Source organism: Pristiophorus japonicus, chromosome 8 (genome assembly GCF_044704955.1).
Source record: "Pristiophorus japonicus isolate sPriJap1 chromosome 8, sPriJap1.hap1, whole genome shotgun sequence".
NCBI classification, from domain to species: Eukaryota; Metazoa; Chordata; class Chondrichthyes; family Pristiophoridae; genus Pristiophorus; species Pristiophorus japonicus.
The window spans coordinates 223,482,619-223,507,417 of NC_091984.1; the positions used below are offsets into that span (position 1 = coordinate 223,482,619).

At 40.9% G+C, this 24,799-nt stretch overlaps 1 protein-coding gene across 12 annotated transcripts in view; it reads left to right on the forward strand.

The window, feature by feature from the left end:
• git2a (G protein-coupled receptor kinase interacting ArfGAP 2a) overlaps positions 1-24,799 on the forward strand; it is a 122,806-nt gene that overhangs the window by 90,127 nt on the left and 7,880 nt on the right. For 2 of the 12 annotated variants that reach the window (XM_070887963.1, XM_070887966.1), the window contains exons 13-19: positions 743-882; positions 1,932-2,081; positions 9,968-10,216; positions 14,850-14,939; positions 18,090-18,172; positions 20,305-20,493; positions 23,032-23,163. In XM_070887963.1, the coding sequence (XP_070744064.1) occupies positions 743-882; positions 1,932-2,081; positions 9,968-10,216; positions 14,850-14,939; positions 18,090-18,172; positions 20,305-20,493; positions 23,032-23,163 (1,033 nt within the window). Of the gene's footprint in view, positions 1-742; positions 883-1,931; positions 2,082-9,967; positions 10,217-11,720; positions 11,896-14,849; positions 14,940-15,709; positions 17,027-18,089; positions 18,173-20,304; positions 20,494-23,031; positions 23,193-24,799 lie in introns of those variants that run through there. The other 10 variants (XM_070887969.1, XM_070887976.1, XM_070887965.1 and 7 more) reach the window with 9 other exon arrangements.

Here is a 24,799-nt window from a genome sequence, read left to right on the forward strand (position 1 = left end):
ACTCGGACTCCGCAGCCCTCTGGGATAGAGAATTCCAAAGCTACACCACCCTCTGAGTGAAGAAATTTCTCTTCATCCCAAATTATAGCCATTCAAGCTCTACAGTCTGGAGAATGAGGTTAAGGCTGGGTCAGGTCAAAGTATTGCATGGTATTGATGAAGTAAATCTGAATATAATTTCGGAGTTGGCTAGTAGAACCAGGGGATAGCAATTTCAAACAAGGCACTAGAGGCAAGAATATTGGGGCATTCAAAATGCAATTGGATGCCAGGCTGGGATAGTTGGGGTGCTAGCTGGATGGGCTTGCTTGGCTGAATGCCCATTGCTCATCCATGATCATTTTAAGAATGATCACATATCTTCACTTCCCCCATTCCTTGCAAAGGAGTGTGCCACACTCTACAGTCATCCTCTCTCTCTGAGTCAGATTTGGGTCGGTGGTTGTTGTCAGAGGTTCCATTTCAATTGAACCATGGACAAAACTGAACTGAAAAGATGATCATTGCTGGATTGAGATGCAGTTGTTAGTCATTTGCCAATACGTAATATAATCACAGGCACTCTGGCACAATCTTTCTTGGATCTTTCATACCAGAAGTTGCTTTTATCTGTAGGTGTGTAAAGAGTGTTTCAATGACTAAGTTCTCTTCTATTTTGTTCAATTTCTTCATTTTGGACCATTCTAAAGTGTTATATATCAATCAGTTTGGAAATTGCTCAGTTTTTTTCTTGTTAACATAGATAATGTGGAACTTATACTGAAGAGCGTTCATGATCGTCATGGCAGTGAGAGCCATGACAATGATCAGCCAGATTATGACAGTGTTGCTTCAGATGAAGATACGGACCAGGAACCAGCAGTTAAAGCAATCAGAGCAAAGGTACTTCTACTGTGTCATTTTAATGGAGCTCAAGTTTGGTGGTGGCTTGATACTAATTGTAGTACTGTACTCCTGAATCACATCCAAAATGAACATTGAATGTTAAGTTGCAGTCCATTTCTTTAAAAAAGTGCATCAGTGTTGTTTAGGAAAAGTTGCACTTACAAAAGGAAGGCGAGCTGGGCGAGTGCTTTAAATTCAGATTACTCCCCTTTCAAGTCTTCCAGGGTACCTTTTTTGTTAAAACACAAATCGCAAAATAGAGTTTCCATCCCTGCTAAGTGACTCCAGTGATATCAGTTGCTGGGAATGATCTATCACATCCAGTTACAGCTCTATTGTAAGCAGCAAAGGGTGGGATTTCAGATGGGCATGTTCGAGAAACACCCAATTGCAAGAAGCCACACTTGGTGTTGCTTTGGCTGTGCACATGTACAACCTTTACTGCTCAATGACATGTTGGCTCAGTCTTTGGCTCTCAGCGAACTTTAACAAAGTGGCATCATTTTCAGTGGCATGCATGATCCAGCAACAATCCTTATTTGAATTTGTTTTTTCTTTCATCCATTATTATAAACCCAACCATTTTGTTACTATGCAGTGCCATGGATGAATCAACTGATGTACTGTTCTGAGATAGATAAGTGGGAGTGATTATAAGGCAATAATCACAAACAGGTTCACATTGCTGTGGTAAAACCTCAGATTGCCTTGTCCCAGTTTGATCTAAACCCATTCAATGCAATTACTGCCTGTTAAAATTCAGCCATTCTTTAAAAGCTTAAAAAATCCAGATGCTAACTCACATTTGAATCTATTCATTCTGTACTGTAACATTTAACGTCATGGCCCCAGTGGCATTTTGGTACCTTCCTCGCCATTGTAACAGTGGAGTTCAGCAGTGAAGGATTGTTATAGTGATATGAGTGAAAAGGATTTTGGAGAGAGGGGAAACGCACTGCAGGTTTAGCCTTCAAAAGTTTGGTAGTTTTATAACCATCTCTACAAAGAAAGAGAATTTTGTTCATCAGATGTACTTCTTGTTGTAGAGCATGGACTCTGATCTGTCAGACGGACCAATTACATTGCAGGAATACATGGAGGTGAAAAATGCTCTCAGCGCTTCCGAGGCAAAGATACAGCAGCTGATGAAGGTGAACAGCAACCTGAGCGACGAGCTGCGTTTGATGCAAAAAAAAGTAAGAATGACTTTTTCAGATATTCCTTGAAGCATTCAATCTGCTCTATAGCCAAGGGTCAAGGATAACTTTCCTGAGTTAGAGAACTGGCAGGATCCCAATGATTTTTCTTGTAGCACTGTAGATTACTTAAGTATGCGTTCCATTTTCCTTTGCCTTTGTGTATCCTTTTTTTGGGCAGGGTGGGGGAGTGAGAGGTTTGAGTATTGTCCTAAATGCAACAGCAACTATTCTGTCTCTAAGCAGTACCCCATTACACTTCAGATTTCTCATTTATTTTCCATATTTCATTTTTGTTTGATTGCTTGTTGATTTGGACCTGAGCTGGTATCAGTAACATTTTTTTCCGTGCAAACTCTGTTCCCTAGCCACTAACTCCATCCCTCTGCCTAGCCTCTGTCTGAGGCTGGACCAGACTGTTCACGACCTTGGTGGCATATTTTGACCCTGAAATGAGATTCCGAAAACACATCCGCAGCATAACGAAACCTGCATGTTTCCACCTCCGTAACATTGCCCTTCTCCGCCCCTGCCTCATCTCATCTGCTGCTGAAACACTCATCCCTGCCTTTACCTCTAGACTTGACTATTCCAACGCACTCCTGGCTAGCCTCCCACATTCTACTCTACATAAACTTGAGGCTATCCAAAACTCGGATTCCTGTGTCCTAATTCCAAGTCCCGTTCACCCATGTGGTCGCTGACCTACATTGGCTCCCAGTTAAGCAATGCTTAGATTTCAAAATTCTCATCCTTGTTTACAAATCCTCCGTGGCCTCGCCCTTCCCTATCTCTAATCTCCTCCAGCCTCTCAATCCCTCAAGATATCTGCGCTCCTCAAATTCTGCCCTCTTGAGCATCCCTGATTATAACTGCTCAAGCATTGGTGGCCATACCTTCAGCTGCCTAGGCCCTAAAGCTCTGGAACTCCTTCCCTAAACCTCTCTACCTCTGCACACCTCTCTTCTTTAAGCTGCTCCTTAAAACCTACCTCTTTGACCAAGCTTTTGGACATCTGCCATAATTTCTTATGTGGCTCGGTGTCAAATTTTTGTCTTATAACACTCCTGTGGAGCACCTTGGGAGGTTTTATTACGTTAAAGGCATTATATAAATACAGGTCGTTGTTGTACCACACATGGCTTGAGGGTGGCTTACTTAGTGCTGACTACTTGAATGTTATTTTGTGTCAAACCATCCAGTACTTCAATTGCAGAGGACAATTGCAATGGCTTTGCTGGTTATCTTCAGAGTGCAACACTCTCAAGCCGGGATCATTGTTTTCCACCTCTGCACCATTTCCAGAGTCACAATGTCCTTTCTGAGGTGGGAGGGGGACCAAAACTGAAGATGTTACACCAAATTAGATCTTAGAAATGTCTTGTATAACCTTGTTATTGTGATCCAAGTTTTCTCATGAATGGTAGAATCAGACAGCACAGAAGGAGACCATTCAGCCCACTGTGCTGTGTCGGCTCTTTGAAAGAGCAATCCAATTAGTCCCACTCCCCTGCTCTTTCCCCATAGCCCTGCAATTTTTTCCTTTGCAAATACAATTCCAATTCCCTTTTGTTACTATTCAGTCTGCTTACCCCTCCCTTTTGTTACTATTCAGTCTGCTTATCCCTCCCTTTTGTTACTATTCAGTCTGCTTACCCCTCCCTTTTGTTACTATTCAGTCTGCTTACCCATCCCTTTTGTTACTATTCAGTCTGCTTACCCCTCCCTTTTGTTACTAATCAGTCTGCTTACCCCTCCCTTTTGTTACTATTCAGTTTGCTTATCCCTCCCTTTTGTTGCTATTCAGTCTGCTTGCGCCACCCTTTTAGGAAGTGCATTCCAGGCCCCGACCCTGTTTTTCTTGGCTGCAGCCTCCTGATGTAACGCTTGTGCTTTGAGAGCGTGGTCGCTGACCATGATGTATTCTATTTCTTTTATTTTCATCTGTATGCATAATTGCATGTTTCTCTGTATTAGACATATCTAAAGATTTAGATATATTGGGTCCACTTCCCCAACATATCTAAATCCATTTGCAGCAACTTCCATCAACTATTTATCACCAACTTTTTTTCTAATCTCTCAACTCTTCTAAGTTATTGACTTCATTACACAATTTGGTGTTATCTGAAAATGTAATTAGTGTGCTGTACATTCTCCTCTGTCATATTGAACATAATGTTCAGAAGAGAACATAACACGGAACCTGGGGCAAACTACTTGTGACTTGGACCCCTATGAGAAGCTACCTCCTTTTAAAACCACCTTTTATTTATGATCCCTGTCCTCAAATAATGTAGGAAATAAATTGATTCTTTAAATCGTGAAGGTCCTTTTTCACTTTTACAAATTCTATTTTTCAATACTTCCTCAGAGGGAGGGATGTTCATAAGACATACTTATTTTCTTCCCTTTACCATAGACTGAATTATAGCAAGTGGTTTTGCTTTCCGATAGTGGAAAAGAAATGGAAGTTCGGAAATCCCAAATGAGGTTATTCCTCCAATCAAATTTTTGGGATTCTTTTTTTTTACCATTTTTTTTGCAGAAAAGGTTTGGAAAAGAACTACCATTTAAATGTTGGCTTTTTAAAGTAAAGTATCTACACACACGAGTGAAAACAAAAGCAGTTTGTTCGCCTGTTTCAGTAACCATCCCTCATCTGTTATGTTGGAAGGTCCCTGGTCCTGGATGCTGAGCAGGGATCATCTGTCATAGGCCCTCCACCTTGGGTTGTGGGCACAGGGAGATAGAACAGACAAAATCAAACACTGGCAAGTATTTTCCTTTTAAAGGAAGAGCTGTGAGGCCAAGCATTCACTAACTCTGAAGGTTAGAATGCAGAGGTAGATAGCAGATATTTTGTTTAAGTTGAGAAAGGTGACTCGTCAATGTGGGGAGGTGTAGCATGTTCATGATTTTGTATTAATTATGCAAAGACAAATTGTGCTGATGGAACTAAGTGAGTTTGATCATAACTGTTGCTCTGTATGTTCACTTGCTGTGAAATAAAACAGCTTAAGGATGTGTTTTCTCTGTCCGCCTTCGGAAAGATTGGAGAGGAGTACTTCAGGGCTTGTGCAAAAGATACAAATATTCAGTTCAGCTGACGAGGATATGCTGTTACATTCCTAGGTTATGCTATTATATAATTACATATTGAGCAGTAAGGGAATACACCTGAATGTAAAACACTCTACATGTCTGAGTAACACGACTGTACCTGAGAAAATTCAAACGGCAAGACTCAAACTTGTGATGCCTTGGAATCCCACTCCTGCAATCCCCAAAAAGAAATGAGCTGCATTTATTGTAGAATAGAAAGCTGTTTTAATAATCGCAATCAGGCTGATCAGAAAGTGAAATCACAGTAGTTTTGATTAAAAATTAATCACGGTCTGACGCAGGTTTAATCTGTTCAGGAGCTTGAAGCTCAGAGGAGAAGGAAATTCAATAACTATTTTACAATAGTGTCAAGACAGTAGCGAGATCTGAAATTACAGCATGCGCTGTTGAGAGACGTAACGGAAGCTGTTTACCGTCTCTGAAGGAAAGGGACAAGAAACCTGAGCAATTCAGCTCTGTGATTTATGAAAATGTCAGAGTAGTTTTACAAGGACATTTCCAATACAATCTGTTTTTTTTTAATTTGACCTGCACAACACTTGACCTTCCTTTTCACTTTCTTTTCCCTTGTACAGATGGGTTGTCATAATTTCATATACAGTTGCATTGGTAGTCAAAAATTATACACAACCAGAATTCTCCCCAGATTGGAATTTCATCTGCCCTATTCTGTCTCATTAGCAAACGAGTGGGCTGGAACTGACAGATCATTTAACTCTTCGTAAAAGTTTTTAAAATGTGCAGTTTTCTATTAAGAATGAACAGCCCACGTGGTTCTTTCTAAGTTTAAAAACACATGTTTTAAGGCATGAAATGATTCCCAGATAGTTTTTTAATTTGCCTAAAATTCCCTATTCCAACATGATCTCCTTCCAACACAAAAGCTGCTTTGTTCATTGTAGGCATTAATAGATGTGGCACACATTATCGAAATTGAAATAGCTGCCCCCAGAATATAAAAATAGACAAACCCATAAAGTGCCAGGTTTAATTGGTCTCTGCTGGGTTACTTGGGAGGCAGTACAGAATATACAGTTTTCCAAAATACCACCAGTGAAAGGAAGAACTTGCATTTATATAAGTGCCTTTTTTCTCTTTTTCGGATGTCCCGAAACACTTCACAGAATGCATTCAATGTTATGTGGGTAAATGCAGCAGCCAATTTGGGTAGCAAGGTCCCAGAAACAGCAAATGTGATGAATGATCAGTTAATCTGCTCTTGGATGTTGGTTAAAGGATGAATTTTGGTCTGGACACTGGAAGAACACTCTTCTTCTTTAAATAGTACCATGGGATCGTTTGCATCACCCGAATAGAAAATTGTGTCCTAGATTTAATGAGTCATCTGACCATGCAGCACTCCTTCAGTAACACTGAAGTGTCGGCTTTAACTGTGTGTCCAAGACCTCAAGCGGGGCTAGTACCTGCAAGAAGTGAATTGGACAAGTGTTATCAGCTGAGGCAAACCGATACTTTAAGGGAATTAAAGTTATCTAGGGTTCCTGTTTCTAATTGTTTCCCAGTGACTACCGTTAGAAAGTGCACATATGCAGATGTTTGGTGTGGTACAGGATTAGGCTCATGCCCTCAACACCACAATGGAATAGCTAGTGCACATTGTCCAGCCTCACAAATGAAGAATAGCAATGGGGTGAAATGCAGGGAGGTGACTGGCACGAGTCAGTAGGGAGGAATGTGTATATAAAACTACCACCCAGAGAGACTGCAATTTCCCTAGACCCTCTAGCAGTCGAGATTAAATGAGTAAGTTAAATTGAAACTTTATTTATAATGTTGAACTAGTTCTTCCTTGCGTTGGTTTAATGGCCCACTTTTTAAAAACTTTTAACTGATTGTAATAAGTAGCTTTATTTAACAAAGAATGTTTACAATATAATGTGTATGAATTGTTTTCCCACTTGTAAATCTTTGCTATTGTGACCTCTGGGGCATGACAAATTTATGACCAAAATGTAATTTTTCCACTCTTTTGTACAGTGCAGGATCTTGACCTTTTGTTGATAACATCTTTAATGTAACTCCATTAGAGAGCAACATTGAGACAGTGGGCCATTCTCACTCCATTGCACTATTTGAAGAGGAGCAAGGGAGTTCTCTTGATGCCCTTGCCACTGTTTATCACTCAGCCTACACCAACAAAAGACATTAACGAGTCATTTATCTCTGATATTTGTGGGACTGTGCAATGTGCAAACTGGTTGCCACATTTGTCTCCATCATCATTATCATCATAGGCAGTCCTTCGGAATCGAGGAAGACTTGCTTCCATTCTAAAAATGAGTCCTTAGGTGGTTGAACAGTCCAATACGAGAACCACAGTCCCTGCCACAGATGGGACAGATAGTCGTTGAGAGAAGGGGTGGGTGGGACAGGTTTGCCGCATGCTCTTTCCGCTGCCTGCGCTTGATTTCTGCATGCTCTCGGCGATGAAACTCGAGGTGCTCAGCGCCCTCCCGGATGCACTTCCTCCACATAGGGCGGTCTTTGGCCAGGGACTCCCAGGCATCAGTGGGGATGTTGCACTTCATTAGGGAGGCTTTGAGAGTGTCCTTGTAACGTTTCCTCTGCCCACCTTTGGCTCACTTGCCGTGAAGGAGTTCCGAGTAGAGCACTTGCTTTGGGAGTCTCGTGTCTGGCATGCGAAAAATGTGGCCTGCTCAACGGAGCTGAACAAGTGTGGTCAGTGCGTCAATGCAAAACAATTGACTGCTCTTCAGAAAGTCATTCTTTGGCTACATAGCACTTTTGTGTCCTCCTAAGGACATGAAAGGTGCTGTATAAATAACCAGTGAATTCAACTTTGTAACAGGACTTGCATTACTTTGTAATACGTAATTGTTCTTGTTGAGTGCTAAGATTCCAATTATTGTTATTGTCGGGACTGTTCTTTTGTAGCGTTTGTTATTTTTTTGGTTGAGTATATTGTCTCAAAACTGCAGTTAGGCTCAACTGCATGCTATAATGCACTTTGCCAGAGTGGGAGCACAGGTCTGAACCTGTGATTCACATGGTGAACATCTCACTGTAGTCAATTGCCAGAAAGGTGGAGGAAATCTATTAAATAATTCTATTTTTTTATAGCCTTTTCACTTACTTAATTGAAGCTGCGATTACTCTGCTGGCACTTTCTGCTGAAGATCAAGCAAAGAAGGCTTGCATTTATATAGCGTCTTTAAAGTAGAAAATGTCCCAGTGCAGCTGTAGGCTCTGCCATTGATGAGCCGTAGGGAGGAGGAATGCACAAAAAGACAGTCAGTAGACCCCAGCATGTGGGAGGGAATATAGGCTGAAGGAGATTGCAAATCTGAAGAGATTTTGAAGAAAAGGACAAGGATTTTAAATTCTGCACATTTACAGGGAACCGATATAGATTAATGAAGCTAGAGATTGATGGGTGAGCAGGATGTAGTGCAGGACGTAATGAGGGAGGTTGAGTTTCAGACAAGTTGGACACCGGCAAGGAGAGACAGAATCCTGTAGCCTTGCAGGTTAAAAATGGAGACCCAGAGATGTGGAGCAGAAAGTCTGCCAAGGATCATAGGAGCTGGTGTTAATGTTCCTTAAGGGTATATGATGAATATTACTGTTTTCTGTTGCAATAAATGTTGCAAAACTCCTATAGCTTCCTATTACCCTATCCTTTTTTTTAGTTCTGTGTAATCAAAGCACTGAGGGATTCTCTGTGTTTTCATTGCAATTCTTTTTTTACATGTTTAAATGACTGGAGATAGAATACCTCAAAAGCCAGTACAGTGAAACCTGTAAATTACGGACAGTCTCTTGGGGACTGGCATCAGCTGTTACATTTTTTGCAGGTGTCCTTATTTTCAAAATGGTCATTGTATGCACTGTATTAAAAAAAAACACATTCAGGAGAATGGGTAGTTCTTTGCACAGCATCCATAGCGGCAAAGAAACCATTCCCTCCGTGGAATAGAGCCATGCAAGCATTTAATCCTACAGATGGAGAAGTTTCTCTGCTGCTTTGGATGCTGGGGAAAGACCTTCCCATTCCACAAAAGCTGTTGCTTCCACAAAACCCACTACCACCTCGCGCTGGCCGTCTCGTGTCTTAAGTTGTAAACGGTCTTGGTGCGTTGAAGGCTGTCCATAGCTCGTAATTTGTGAGTGTCCATTGTTTCAGAGTGCCTCTTGTACACATTCTTTGGGGGTCTCAATAAGTATCCGTTTATACAGGGTTCCCTATACTTTTATATGTTCAAATTGATAGTTTAGAGGCTTGAGATGTGTTGAGAGCAAAGAAAAGGATACTGTAAAGGGGTGTGCATGCAGACAGCTTTTTAAGTGTCATGTTACAAACATTATGTTTACCCAGACATTATTTTTTTAAATGTAAACCACCATTAAAAATGCTGCAGTTAGTGGGCTTAAAGCTACAGCATCACATGTATGTATTTACTAATGTCTGTAAATTATTCATCTTCCACCTGGGCTCTTCAATGTGACCAAATTCTTTTTAAAACTCTACAATGTGAAATTTTGGTTGCTAAACCTCCAGATGGAATTTATGGTGATTTATGCGCAATTTGGTCCACGCTTCAGCTGCTCCTCCTGAAATGTTCATTTGTTCATTTTCTCTGTCTGTCTCTCTGACTTTACTTGTTGTAGAAACATTTCATTTATAACGTGCACGAACCACTTTGCAGAAATCGCCAAAATTTGTCCAGCTTTACTTGGTGCAAGAAAAGATTATTGGTTTAAAAAAACATTTCTTTCAGCTCCAAACACTGCAGAGTGAAAACACCACCCTCAGGCGGCAGGTCACTACGAATATCTATCAAGTTCCCACCAGTTCAGAATACCCAGGTCCCTCCAATCCTTCGTCCTTAAAACGGCGCCCGTCTGCACGTGGCAGCCGGCCTATGTCCATGTACGAGACTGGTTCTGGTCAGAAACCCTATCTCCCAATGGGGGACGTCACGTACCCAGAGGACAGTATTGCAGGACTTCAGCCCTTCCCTCAACACGTAAGTAAATCGCCGTCAGCTCTGGTAAGCAACTTGTGCTTTTTTTTTTCTCCTTTCCCTCATTGTCCTAAAATCTGATTTTCTTTTCCAACTTGCAAAACACTCTCTTGTGGTTTTTGTTCCTTTTCTTCTATTACTCTTGCTTTTTGTTACAAAACTAAGATTTATAAAAAAAACTATTGAAAGATGCCTAATTGAATAAAAATGACACCTAGAGCATGTTAATCTTTTGCCCTTAACCCTTGTTCCCTTAAATGTTATTATTCCAATACTGTTGTGCTAACATCATCATATTCGAATTGCAAGGGAATAAGGCCCATAGACCCTCACCTAAACTTTTCAACTTGATTTGATCGAATGTTAATTGAGGAAGAAAGAAAATGCCTGCTTGAAGCACTAGATGGCATACAAGTATTGTACATTGAGTTGAAATCATGAAGGTCTTATTAATAATCATGTCCTTGAAACAAGCAGGTTATCTTGGCAGGTCAAAGTTAAGCTTTCCCATGATGGTTCAATTTGCGTATGCATCACGATGGGTGGTATTGAGCCGAAAGACCAGAAATATCTCAGAATCTATGCCTGATCTGTGCCAAGTTAGCTGATTTCAGCCAAGTCATCAGTTGAAGTGGTGAACATAGGAACAGGGGGAAGCCATTTACCCTTTGAGCCTGTTCCGCCATTCAATGAGATCATGGCTGATCTGCGACCTAACTCCATATACCCACCTTTGCCCCATATCCCTTAATACCTTTGGTTAACAAAAATCTTATCAATCTCAGATTTAAAATTAACAATTGATCCAGCATAAATTGCTGTTTGCGGAAGAGAGTTCCAAACTTCTACCACACTACTGTGTAGAAGTGTTTCCTAATTTTACTCCTGAAAGGCCTGGCTCTCATTTTTAGACTATGCCCCCTTGTCCTCGACGCCCCAGCCAGCAGGAATCGTTTCTCTCTATCTACTCTATCAGTTCCCTTTAATATCCTGAAAACTTTGATTAGTGGAATTTAACTGTGCCTCGGCTGGAGAGGTTTGCTGCTCCTGACCAATGTTGAGTGACCACGCTGGAACCTCGGTGCACTGGTTGTTAGGTGAGAACCGAACTGGCCTTGGCTGTGGCGCTCCCTGTGGTTGAATAATTGACACATGGACGATGATCATTTGAGCAAGGTGCTAGAGTCTTCCTTCAGGAGGAAAGGGCGAAAGTTGGAGAGGAAAAGTCACATTTGCACAGCTTTATTTTTAAATCTTTGAAAATAAAAATCCTTCTAGAAATAGCCTGATGACACTTTGTTATCTTTGTGACTGTTTAGTTTCCCCAATTTACATAAACCATTGGTGCAAAACCTGATTTACTCATTGTAAGCTAAATATTGGAAAATATTTTTCCAGTTCTGGTAGGTAATTGAACAATTATGGAACGGATAGTATTTGAAAGTTTAATGTCCTCCAGGTGTTGGTTTTATTGACATTTCTCCTAATCGTTCTACTAATGCTGCAGGTTGGATCCCTTTGTTCTGCTACACTCGCTACATCATTGTGCAAGCAAGGAAAGCAATATAATTATTGGTGATTTTACTCTTTTTGAATGGTATAAATAAATTCTCAGTTTTTGAATCTTTGAACATTACATTTAAAAAAAAACATTCCACTAGTCAGGTTTTAAGTTTGCATTTAGACGTGTGTGTGTGGGGGGGGGGGGGGGGGCTGGTGATTACCCTTTTTTAAATGCAGTGTAAAATTTGCACTGGTTTTTATACAAGCTATGTGTTGGGGAATGCTGGAATACAGTTTGTCCCTTTTGATGAGGAAGAACTTGTACAACACCAGCGATAAGTTATAAAGTGAGAGAAATTGTTACTCTAATTGGATTTATAAGAACATAAGAAATAGGAGCAGGCCATTTGGCCCCACGAGCCTGCTCCGCCATTTAATAAGATCATGACTGATCTGCTCATGGACTCAGCTCCACTTCCCTGCCAGCTCCCCATAACCCTTTATTCCCTTATCGTTCAAAAATCCGTCTAACTCCGCCTTAAATATATTCAATGACCCAGCCTCCACAACTCCCTGGGACAGAGAATTCCACAGATGTACAACCCTCATCTCAGTTTTAAATGGGCAGCCCCTTATTCTGAGACTATGCTCCCTAGTTCTAGTTTCCCCTATGAGTGGAAATATCCTCTCTGCACCCGCCTTACGAGTCCCCTTATTATCTTGTATGTTTCGATAAGATCACCTCTCATTCTTTTAAACTCCAATGAGTACAGGCTCAACCTATCTTCATAAGGCAACCCCCTCATCTCCGGAATCAACCTAGTGAACCTTCTCTGAACAGTCTCCAATGCAAGTGGATCCTTCCTTAAATACGGAGACCAAAACTGAACACCGTGCTCTAGGTGTGGCCTCACCAATACCCTCAGTTCTAGATTATGCCTAATTTGTCTGTTTTGTTTGCCATTCAGGTTGGGCTTGAGTTTGGAATACAAACCCATCCCATACTTTTTCAACTTTCTGTTCCACAGGGTTTGTATAGGAATGATTGTGTTGCACTAAACTTCAACAAGCTACACTTCTTAAAGTTATTTGAGTTTGAATACAGAACAACCCAGCATTTAGAATGTTTACTTTGTGAAATACTGTGCAGGATCATTGAGTCCTCCGGCCCATCGTGCTTGTGCTGGCTCTTTGAAAGAGCTATACAATTAGTCCCACCCCCCTCTTTCCCCACAGCCCTGCTAATTTTTCCTTTCCAAATGTGGATTGGGGTAAAATTATTTTTGTTCCATTTATTTTTAAAAAATCAGCTTATGCTTTGTATTTAATTGCCTTTAAGTTGATAAAATGAAAAGTTTCATTGGTAGCCCAGTGTAAAATTTAGTTACTACAGGCACTTTGTTCCAAACCACCACTGAAGTCCTAATGTTTAAATTGAACCAGACTGAACTGGAGATAAATGGACCTCATTGACTAAATACATCCTCCTGATTTTTACTTTAAAAAATCCCTGCTGGTTTATTAAATAAGCATCAATATAAATCACCAAAATGTGTGTCATTTTTAGTCATTAACTTAATTTTAAGAGTTGCATGCAGATTTGTTTTTCCAGTGATGTCTTGCTTTTAAATGTCGACTTGTTGATTTATTTTGTTTGTAGGTATGCCAAGTAACAACCTTAAAACCTGAAATGTACTAAATTTGATTTGTGAATATGAAACTGTTGAAAGAATTGTGCCTTATAAAATAGTATTAGTTTTTCCATCATCTATCCTTCAGATCTGCTAATTTACCAGAAAGACATTATGGTACACATCATAGTTTGAATTTCCTTGCTTCATTAATGTGTCAGTAGAGGTAGCAGATACTTTTCTGAAATCGTGAGCATATTAATGCCCTCCTTAGGTTTGTTGTCCTGAGTACTCCTGTGATTTTTGAGATGCTGTAATTTTTTTTTTAAGTAGAAATACATGAACTAGCTTTTTTTTTAAATTAATCTCGACATGATGAGGTCATTTTTAAATAAACCACTTATTAATTTTTTGTTGTTCCAAAAAGCACAATTAAATGCAATCAATTTGTCTACTACCTCCAGGTTGTCTGTGTGCAGGTGATCTTCAAAGGCGATGTTTGCATCAGAAGTCCTATAGCTTTCATTGGTTTCCATTTTATTCTTTGAAACCACTGTGTCAGGAACAGACATTTTGTCCTGTCTTCAGTTGCAGCAAGACTTTTCCCATCCGTAGCAATATAGAGCCAACCATGATGCCAGAGAAAGCATTACACTCAAAATGTGTGATCCCACCCTGTTTCCAACCAAACAGGGAAGAGATCAATAGCTGCCAGTAAACGGGGCTACATGTGTTGTTAAGAGAAAGAAAGAAAGACTTGGATTTATGTAGCGTCTTTCACAACCACTGGACGTCTCAAAGCGCTTTACAGCCAATTAAGTACTTTTGGCATATAGTCATTGTTGCAATGTAGGAAATGCGGCAGCCAATTTGTGCACAAGCATGCTCCCATAAACAGCAATGTGAAAATGACCAGATAATGGTTTTTTTATTATGTTGACTGAGGGATAAATATTGGCCAGGACACCGGGGATAATTCCCCTGCTCCTCTTCGAAATAGTGCCATGGGATCTTTTACGTCCACTTGAGAGCAGACGGGGCCTCTTAAAGACGGAACCTCCAACAGTGCAGTGCTCCCTCAGCACTTCACTGGAGTGTCAGCCTAGATTTTTTTTGTGTGTTCAAGTCCCTGGGTTTGAGTTAATTCAGAGGAATATACTTCACTTTAGTGAGTGCATTTGATGGACAGAACTTTGGATGGATGAGATAAACTAATTTTTATATGTACTGTTTTCATTGGCAATATCATCTTTGCAATATTATCAATTCTATTGGTAACCATACCAAGTAAGGCAACCTATTCAGTTAAAATGAGGTTTGTTCACTGTTTTGAAACCTGTTTGCAATTTAGTTCTTTAAAACCCAATAAAAACTTTATCAGGTAAACTCCCAATATCTAAACTTGGCATACCTATATGTTTACAGTTTGTGGGATCATTCTCTTCTGTTGTGTTTTACTTGTGTTTAATTTTTGCCCGAGTGTTTCTTCTTTCCCCTTTCAGATTGGGAGGAGTGCCTTTGTGACCTCCTCTTCATCTTTACCTTCCTTCCCTTCCACGCTTTCCTGGTCCCGGGATGAGAACACCCGAAGGGTTAAGTACCTTCTCAGTTGGTCTGTGCATAGGAGGAAGTGGTGACCATCTGCAGTGCCTGTTGCTGTCTCTTTCCCTCCTCTTTGTCCTTCTCTCCTCCCTTCATCTCTGCATGAATAGTCACTTTCACCAGGGTTTCTTTCACCCACTGTTTGCATATTCCTGATCATTCTTCTCTGCCTTTCACTTTTTATTCATTTTATTAATCCTGCTTGCTCCCAAACCACAGGTCACATTGCACACCTAACTTAATTAGCCTTACAGCCATCAAAGCTTGACCCTTTGCTACAGCACTGGTACTAGATCTCCATTCAAAATATACCATCAAGCTGCCCTGATGATTACTGAGTGAATTCACTGCCCAGTGTTGTATTGAGCCATATAGAGCAGGCACATCCCAGGTTCAATCTCTGGTCTCTTGCTGTGTTAGCTGATTCCAGCTAGAGTACAACTGCACCCCTGGGATAGGGAGTGGAAATAATCGGCCTGAACTCCTGGTTGTTATCTGGCATATATATTTGGGGGGGGGGGAGTGAGAAATGTTGGGTGATGACTGGATTTAGGCTCAGCTTTGATGCACTCAGCAAGCAAATCTGCCTGAGCTCGTGTGAAGAATGGCCACTTGGGCAAGGTACTGAAGGGCCCGTGGAGCCGTACACCAGCGCTTTCAAGAAGAGGTGTGGAAAACTTTGGAAAAGGAACTTTCAGTATAAATATAGTGGCTATAATTTTTTTTTCTTCCCAATTTTCTCCCTTCCCCGCTCCTGCAGGCACTGATTCCTTGATGTCGTATGGTTCCATGAGCACTGGTCGCTTTTTAGTACCTCATATGGCCATTATGCATGTGTAAGCCTTGATGCTGAACATTGGCGAGCATCGCAGCCAAACCAATCCTGTCATTACCCAAAGTCCACACTTCAAACATGGATCGCTGGATATTGATCAGAAGCAAGAACCTTAGCTGGTGCCAGATCCAGGCACTGAGGACATTTATAGCACGCTGGCTGAGATCAGCTAAATCATAGATCAGAGATCGAATTGGCATGATCTTAGTCTATATGCCTCAGCTACGCACTGGATTAACACACACAGCCATCAGAGGAGCTCAGCAGTAATGGTTTACTCTTGCACAGAATGATGCAAAGGGGGAAATAATATTGAGCGATTTATACCAAATATGCTAATTGCTAATCCAGCAATTGATGGCTGAGTTCAGAAGGATAATGCGTTTTTAAAAAGTAAAGGATGTGTTCCTGGTGGCATACATGCAACACTTCTGAATTTAACAATTAAAGCATATTATCTAAAGCTAATACACGGTACAGGTTTTCAGTGTTTAACATTCCTTTTCCACCCCCAACAATCTAACTTGAAAATCCGATGTGCTTTTTCACTGGGTTAAAATAAGAAAAATGTTCCATTTTCTATTGCAATGCTATGTAGTGTATGCATATATGTGAATCGGGATCTTCATGCAACTTGGTTGCTGTACCATGAGGTAAAGCTTTCAGAAAAAGATCACAGTTGACTTCAAAAGCTTGCTCCATTTTCTAATGATGCTTCCATTACTAAGATTGTTTTGGGACTTTAGTAATGCTTTAAATGAACTGTGACTGGCTGCTGGTGGAACAGAAGGAGTCTTTGAAATAGTTCTCATGTAGCCTGGATCTGAAATACTGCCAATCATTTATCCACTAAAGATCTCATGGCCCAGTAACCTAATGGTGGTTATAGTGGCATCTCAAATCAGATGGGTAACCATTTTCAGTGCTGGGCTTGTTGGAGGCTTCATTCCAATATGGGGGGAGTCTTGTGGTAATTGAGTTGCCATTGGCTACTGGGGTCCACTATAATTTCCATGCAGATCTCTAGATGGGCTAATACACACTTTTTTTTGTTGAAAAATGTAATCAATCCAGACAATCATTCTTGGACGGACTATTACTGTAAAGATGGTTCCAGCCACCAGGTAGCACAGTATCATTAGCATCCTGCCTTGAGCATGGTCTGACTTGTCTCGCATTGTAGCATGTACTCACTTTTAAGTCTACTGATTTTAAAACAAAAATAAACTTTCTTCTTCCAAAGTCAGATTGTGCATTTTTAAAAATGAATTACTTGAAGGGAAAACTGACTTGTGTTGAATGTTTTTCTTTGTCACGGCGCCAGAACAACAGCTTGATGAAGCACTGCTAATTTTGTTGAATTTCTTGTCTGCGTTCCAAGCAGAATTTTGTTGTATATGAACTTTTAGAAACATGAATAGACTTAAGTCATTGTCAGTCCAGCTACAAATAAACCCTAGCTTTATCTTCAAAATGATTATTTTAATTCAACAAAAAAGAGAAAATTGCTTAAATTTATAAAACAGTTACTCATTTGTAAATAGTAAAATGGCTTTTATCATAACTAACAGAGGTGTCTTTAAATCTCAACTAACTATACCAATATAAAATGAGTGTTTAAAATATCAGACATGATAAGGCTCTGTTCTTAAAATTGACCCTCTTTCGTGAGGACAATGTAAATGCCAAGCTGAGCATTTTTTTTACTTCAGATGCAAAGCTACATTTTTGTCCTTCACTGTCTCATAAGTTCACATGAATCTGCTTTCCCTAGGGATAATTTGTGCCCTGAAGCTGTACGTTTAATCTTTATCCAGAATTTTTCTGTTGAGAAATATATCACTGCTGATGAAACATGTTTTTGATGTGCGCACAACATATGGGGTGCAATGCAAAATCACTCTAGGCAGGAGATGCAAAGACTCTCTCCCTTTTATCACACCACGTCCCTTCTTTCTCTCTCCCCACCCACCCACCCTGACAATCTAAATATGTTAAAAAAGTAACGCAGCAAAAAACCTGGTTCAAAAGTCATGCAAATAACTTTATTTCAAATTTCTAGTTGTCGAGTGAAAAATAGAAAATGGTCTGCTTTTTAAACATAAATGCATTAGTTTAGTTTTTAAAATTCAAAGCAGCATTTTTTTTTTGTTACTGACTTCAAACAGTTTGAACGTATAATTTTTAGTTCCTGTCTGAATCTGGATTGTATGTCACCTAATAATTGTCAACCTGTGTGAACACTTGATTCAATATCCATGTTACTATACTGTTTGTATCTTGGGGTTTGTTTTAACTTCTTTAGGCGTCAAAACTCGAGAAACAAAACAGCATGCCAGACAGTGACTACGACAATGCAGCGAACGACTTGGAGCCGGATGAGGCTGGGTATGGATTAAGCATAGTGCAATAAGGCACAGAGAAAATTTCACACGATTACCTATATAGAATTCAAAATGGCTCCGAAATAATAGCCGAACCCCATGCATTATTGTTTTGAAATTCACCCTTAAATAATCTTTGTAATAATTTTAGAGCTATGGTAATCGTGCTGAAGGACAACTTCTTGGGATGAGAGTGGGATGGGAAGAAATGAATGCAATTATGAAGTTACCATATGAATCATATTGCAATAATGGGAACTTTCTATGGTTAGACTTGTGGGGAAATTCCATTGAGCCACTGATATCACTGCCCACAAGTTTTTCAGCTTGCTCTTATTTTTTTTTAATGGAATATATTCAGAATGTATGGTATGCACAAAGTGGCACATTAAAATGTGAGTGAAGTTCCGGTGACCAGAGTAAAAATACACAGTGACTTGAGCTACTAAATGTCAAATGTGAGAAGTAATGCTGGGTTCCCATTTTTATCTTGTGATCTCAAGGTTTCTCTCTATCTCCCTTTATGTATTTTTAAATTTTATGATTTTAGTGCAGTATGTTATCAGTTCACATACATTTATTAACAATTGAAGTTCTAGATTGTGATCAGAGAGCAGTAATTGGAGACTGGGCTCTGTCCCATTGGAAAAGGAGGAAGAATCTGAGGGAGTGGTATTCCGCGAAGACTATTCTTGCATGCCTCTTTGGAATTGGTTAGAGTGATAGTGGTTGAAGCCTGAGGGATCACCAGACCACCTTCCAGATTAGCAGGGGACAAAGTAGTAAATCCTCCCTTTGTTTTTATGCAGAGAGCACAAGCATCTAGATATTTTCACTCAACAGTGGCTAAACAATATTTTCAGGCAGGCTATTGCCTTCATGGTGGTGGTTAAATATTACCACCACGGTGGTAGAATGCTTGCAAGAAAAATTGAGAAATTACAATATATTGAAATAAAGAATATTTAATGTTATCTTTGTAATGTACTTAGTGTTGAGATACGTATAGTATTAGGCAGTTCCTCGTATCGAGGATGACCCGCTTCCACACCAAAAAGGGATGAGTTCACAGGGACCTGACATTTTAGGTCCCGAACTACATACTGAAGGGTGGAAGATGCCTGTGCATGGATTCTTTTAACGTGGGGTGGCCGTTGCACACCAGCCACCACACGGGCTTGACAGAGTTAGGTCTTGGTCCAGTGGCAAGGGTTAAACAAGACGACTGGAGACCAAGCTCTGCTGCACGGACCTAGTGCGCATGCATGCTCCTACTATCCATCGATTGCAGTGTGGGCTGGCCCGTGCTGCCCCTGAACCCTCGCCTCTCCTCGGCCGCGATCACAACGCTCCTGGGCCCCGATCTCTCATACTCCTCTGCCCCGATCAAAAATGGAACAGTCAGAAATAGCACAACAATTAGTCTCCTCTTATCTTGGAGACATCAAATATCAACACTGTTATTTGAAATATCAAAATATTTTGTTGAGATACAAGTAGAAAGTCACTCATGCAAATGTCACACGGAAGTTAAGCCCATTTTTGAAAGATGGAAAAGGTTGTTGGTACATAATGCATTGATCCTTAGCTTGGATAAGCACTTCGACGAGCTGTTATACCCTGTGTCATGCAGCTATTATCTTTGGAGGTAGCCCCACAATATAAATGACCCAGTCTACATGTAGCGCAGGAAACACCCTCTCAGAATGTATATTTTTGTTGCCTCTAGGGGAGAGAAAAGCCACAATGTTGACACTGGTAAATGTCTCAGCCAGTGGTGACTGCTATCTCAGGTTTGACTGCTATCTCAAGTTTAACATAGGAGGCCTGTATGAACTGCTGTCTGACATCTAAGAAAGGTCTAGGCCCAGCGTGGAAAGTTGCAGTATAAAAAGGACAGGTTTGGCACCATAGGAATAGGATCATATTGTCCATAATATAAATGGAATATTACTCTCTCTTGAAGCAAGCAAGTGTTCTCTCACTTTTCACCAAATAATTCTGCCACTATAAATTGTATTTGTTAATTTATATATTGAAAGGTGATCAGTCTATTTAAGTTGCTACCTGTAAGCGGAGAGTATAATCCTCAATTAAAATAAATGATCTGTTTTGTTTCCTTTTGCCTAATGTAAGCTCTTGCCGGAAGAGTAAGCCAAAAACCATAGGACGACATGGAGAGAACCCTATATTGGAGCTGGACAATCCAGATGCAGAACCAGATTCCACACTCCCCAGCACAGAGGATGTAATTCGTAAAACTGAACAGATCACCAAAAATATTCAGGAGTTGCTGCGAGCTGCGCAGGAAAACAAGCATGACAGGTAAAACTACAATATTTTGTTTTGTGCATTTTTTTTTATACACGAGTAAGCACGTAAGGTTAATCAACTAGCTCAGGAGTGAAGAGAGATGGTTGAGCTGTAGAGCTGGTAGTCGTTCATGTACATGCAGAAGCTGACACCATATCTGCAGCTGATGTTGAGGAGGCCAAAGATGTCCTTGGCCGGGGTGGGGTGGGGGGAACTTACCGGAGATGCTCTGACTGCGATCAAATAGGTAAGAGTCGAACCAAGCGAGGGCAGTCCCACTGAGCTGGACAGCAGAGGTGTTGGAGGGCAACGTGTGGGGTCAAACATGTCAACGGTTGCTGAGAGGTCGCGGTGGGAGAATGCCCCACAGTCACAGGATGTTATCTGTGACTTTGGTTGGGTCCGTTTCGGTGCTGTAGCCATGTGGAAATCGGATGGGAGTCATTCACATGGAGTTGCGGGAAAGATGGGCACAGAGTTGGGAGGCAACATGTTCAAGGACTTTGGAGAGGAAAGGGAGGTGACTGGGCAGTAAATTGCAAGGAGAGAGAGGGTCATGGGCAATGTTTCCTGGAATTTTTTTGGCGCTATGCGGCCTCTTTAAAGGGCTGTGCGGTCCATTCCACATGCGCGGTTTTTATGTTGAAAAACCGGATCCAAGGGTTCCCTGGAGAGCTTCACGGCAATGCGACACCGCAGCTTAAAGTGAATGTTGATCATGGGTGGGTTTTTTGAGGAGGCAAAGGTAATGATGATGGTGATTGCCACCACCAACAGACAGGAGACTTTCACATCAGCAGTCTGGGCTGGATTTGAACTCGGGTCCCAGAGGTGAAAGCAGTGTCTTTCCTGTGTCACCTGATTCTCTGATTATTTTTTTTGAAAGGTATTTGTGAGTATCACCAGACTATAACCAAACCATTGTGTTTATATAATGGCACAAGTTAACATTACCCTAATCCCTTAGGGTTTGGCTGTCCTACATATCTTGTATATCATTGTGAAAAATGAAAGTGGTTTTGATTATGTGCATGCAGTGATCCCACTGTATATGTTTTGTGATTTCACAGTTGTCTAAGGAGTACAAAGGGGTATTAAGTTATTTTTGCAACTTACAGTATTATTTAAGAGCTATTGTCATCATACCTCTTTAATCACCCAGTTCTATGCATGATAGGTGTTTTGTTTTAATTTCTTCAGTGTTTTTTCCAATTTTTCTCCCGTCCTTTGCTGAAGGTGCTGACTAATGCACTGATGCTTCCACTGGCACTGACAACCATCCAGTACTTTGTCAAAATGACCATTCTCCGCGCATTGGTTTCCAGCCTCGGTGTTATCCTGGGCTGTGGGCCTTGATCTTTCACCTCGGTCTTTCAGTATTTTTAAAAATAAAATCTCCACTTATGCGCTTAGACACCAATTTGATTATGGCGAGGCAACCTAGTTGAGCCTAATGCTAACATCCACACATGCAATTCTAGCACAGGCAGATACCTGTTTACTATTTTTTCCAAAAAGGGATGAGTTGTGCCGAGGTGTGATTCCACAGGCCTCATCCATTACCTCACCCAAGTGACCATTATTCATATATCGGTCTTGAAAGTGAGAATTGTTGTGAAATTTAGCCACTAAAGCCAAGCCCCATGCTGTCCATAGGCGTGCACACTCCAGCAGAGATCACTGGATATTTATCAGGAAGGAGAATTTCCTCTCCCTCAGGATTAAACCTGGAACCTTCTTGGACTGATCACCTGGTCATTAGATAATATTGTTGAGCCATTCGGCAAGCCCTACAGCTATTTCTTTCTTTTATGCTCTTCCTAGCCCAGGAATGCAGGGGTTAACCACAGCACACCCCAATGTAACACAGGTCAGGTTCAAGCCTTGCATTTTCCTGGTTCACATGGCTTATTCCCACACCAGGCAGGCCATTTATACAGTAAGCCATCAAAAATATCAGGAGTGTTCGTGATATCCGAGAATATTGGCTTGGAGGACTAACTGAAGAAACAAAATTACTATCGGCACTGGTGCAAATCATTTGTTTCAGCTGCCCCATTTTTGGCACAAAATGAATTTGCCATAAACTAGTCAAATATACTAGACAGCCCATTCTATAATTTGTTCTCTCCCATACAGTCTACTAACTGATTGCTGCCGTGAAATGTTTTCAGAAAGTCTGTATGTACGCACTGGTGTGTTATGAGCCGTCACAGTGTCTTCATAACTTCTGCAAGTCCGCCCACACTCTTCACTGTCATTTGTTATTAATGCTGTTTAAGAAACATTTAAACAAAATAGCAAATAAAAAGGAAACTGGTCTGGACCTACCACTAAGTGTGCAGTACGTATGTAGATATATAGGAATTGCTCTATTCATGTGCATTCTGCTATCTGCCACAGTCCACATTGTATTTTCATTTTGAAGTCTTTTTTATTTTAATTTCATTTCACTTTGTAATTTGATTTCATTTGAGCAATTACTTCTTTCTTTTTCTCTCCCTTTCTCTTCCTCTCCTGTTTCCGATCCCCACCTTCCCTCCGTTCCAGCAGACAGATTGAACGCGAGAGCCTGCGCAAGTTCAGGCACAGCCTGGGCTGTTTCAGTACGTTGGTTCTGCGGGCCGACAAAACTTCCCTCCAGCCTCTGACCCTGCCGCAGCAGTCTGACCCTGCCACCTGGTACTCTGACCTCTGTCTCTGCCTCCCAGGCACTCCATCTTTTCTCTTCTTCCCTGCATGATTGTCACTGTGGTTTGTTAATAAAAGTAACGAGTCTAGTGGAAAGAAAATAAATCCAGTGGCCACAAAAGAAATGATACACAAATACCGACCAAAGGCTACAAATTCCATAATTTATCCAAATTCCTTTTGCATAATGTGAGTTGGCTATACATTAAAAATTGTGACTGGTGTATACATTACAATGGCTACATAAGTAACCCCTTTGGTTTCAGCTTTCCACTGGTTCAGTTCATAAGTGCAGTATGTAGTGTGTAACTGAGCAATGCATCAAGGAAATCCCATAGCTTGGTATCTAGTCTGTGCCGACTGAGCTGATCTCTGTGACCTCAGTGCTTGGGCTTGGAAGTAGCAAAATTGGCCATGATTTTCACCACTTGTATCATCCAGTGGCCTCTACTAGAAAGTGGACATGTGAGGGCAGTAGGATAGGGCTTAGATCTGATGTCCTTGACTACTGACACCCACTGCCAAAGTTAAAAATGGCCACTTGTGCGAGGTAGCTGTGTGCTCAGTGCCTCTGGAACCATGCTCTCTTCAGAAGAGGAGGGAGGACTTTTTTTTAAATGAACATTATTGGCTGTTGGTTACTTTAATTATTTGGCCACTGTTGATCCAAGTGATTTGTTTCCATCATGGACCATGGATTGTCATAGAGTGTGCCTTCATTGTGTTGGTAATATCAAAGTCCATGTGGCGAAAACTCCTACATTCCCCCCCTTCCCACAATCAAAAATGAGTATCCAAAATGGGCTGCATTAAAATTTTACACATAGATCCTTTTGTTATTGCAGTAGCCTCTGAAATCTGTACAATAATTTTGTGACTTCCCAGAAACCGGACCTGTCCAGTGCCTCTTTCACATGTAAAAGTGTTCACCTCCTCTGATGGCTTAGTGGGCAAATGCACTTATTAGTGGCACTGAACCATAGAGAATAGGAAGATCCCAGGTTGGCTCCCCTGTCTGTGTTAAGTTACCTCATCTCTGCCATGACAATATTCGACATGCTTCAACTGACCTCTGGTCCCCTAAGTTAGAGAAGTAGGGTGGGGGAGGGGGAGGGGTGTGTATCAACCAGAGTTCAGCAATCTGGAAACTTCACATGTGGATGTCAGATGAGAAAAGGATTGATGCTCCTGCAAAAAATAGCTTCCTAACACTCAATGTCCACACTTGCAATTGAAGAATGGCTATACAGGGTGATCTCCTTGACTAGTTTTGATCGCCTAGATGGGTCAGAGGGGAATTTCCCAGATTTTTTTTCACACAAATTGGCCTGGGTGGTTTATCTGGTTTTACACCTCTCCCAGGAGATCACATGGTTTTGGGTGGGGTGGAGAGTATCTAGTATGATACACAAGGTATCACAATTGGGTGGGACAGGCTCGATGGACCAGAGGGTTTTTTAACCTGTCCATCATTGTTTTTCTTTGTATTCCTATCGCAGGGATGTCGGCACCCATGGAACCCAACAGCATGGGTCCGTCCTTTTATGGGGAAAAGTGATCAAATCAGAATGTAAAATAGTGCATGTTTCATTATTCTTAAAATAAACACAGCTAGATGTATTTAAAT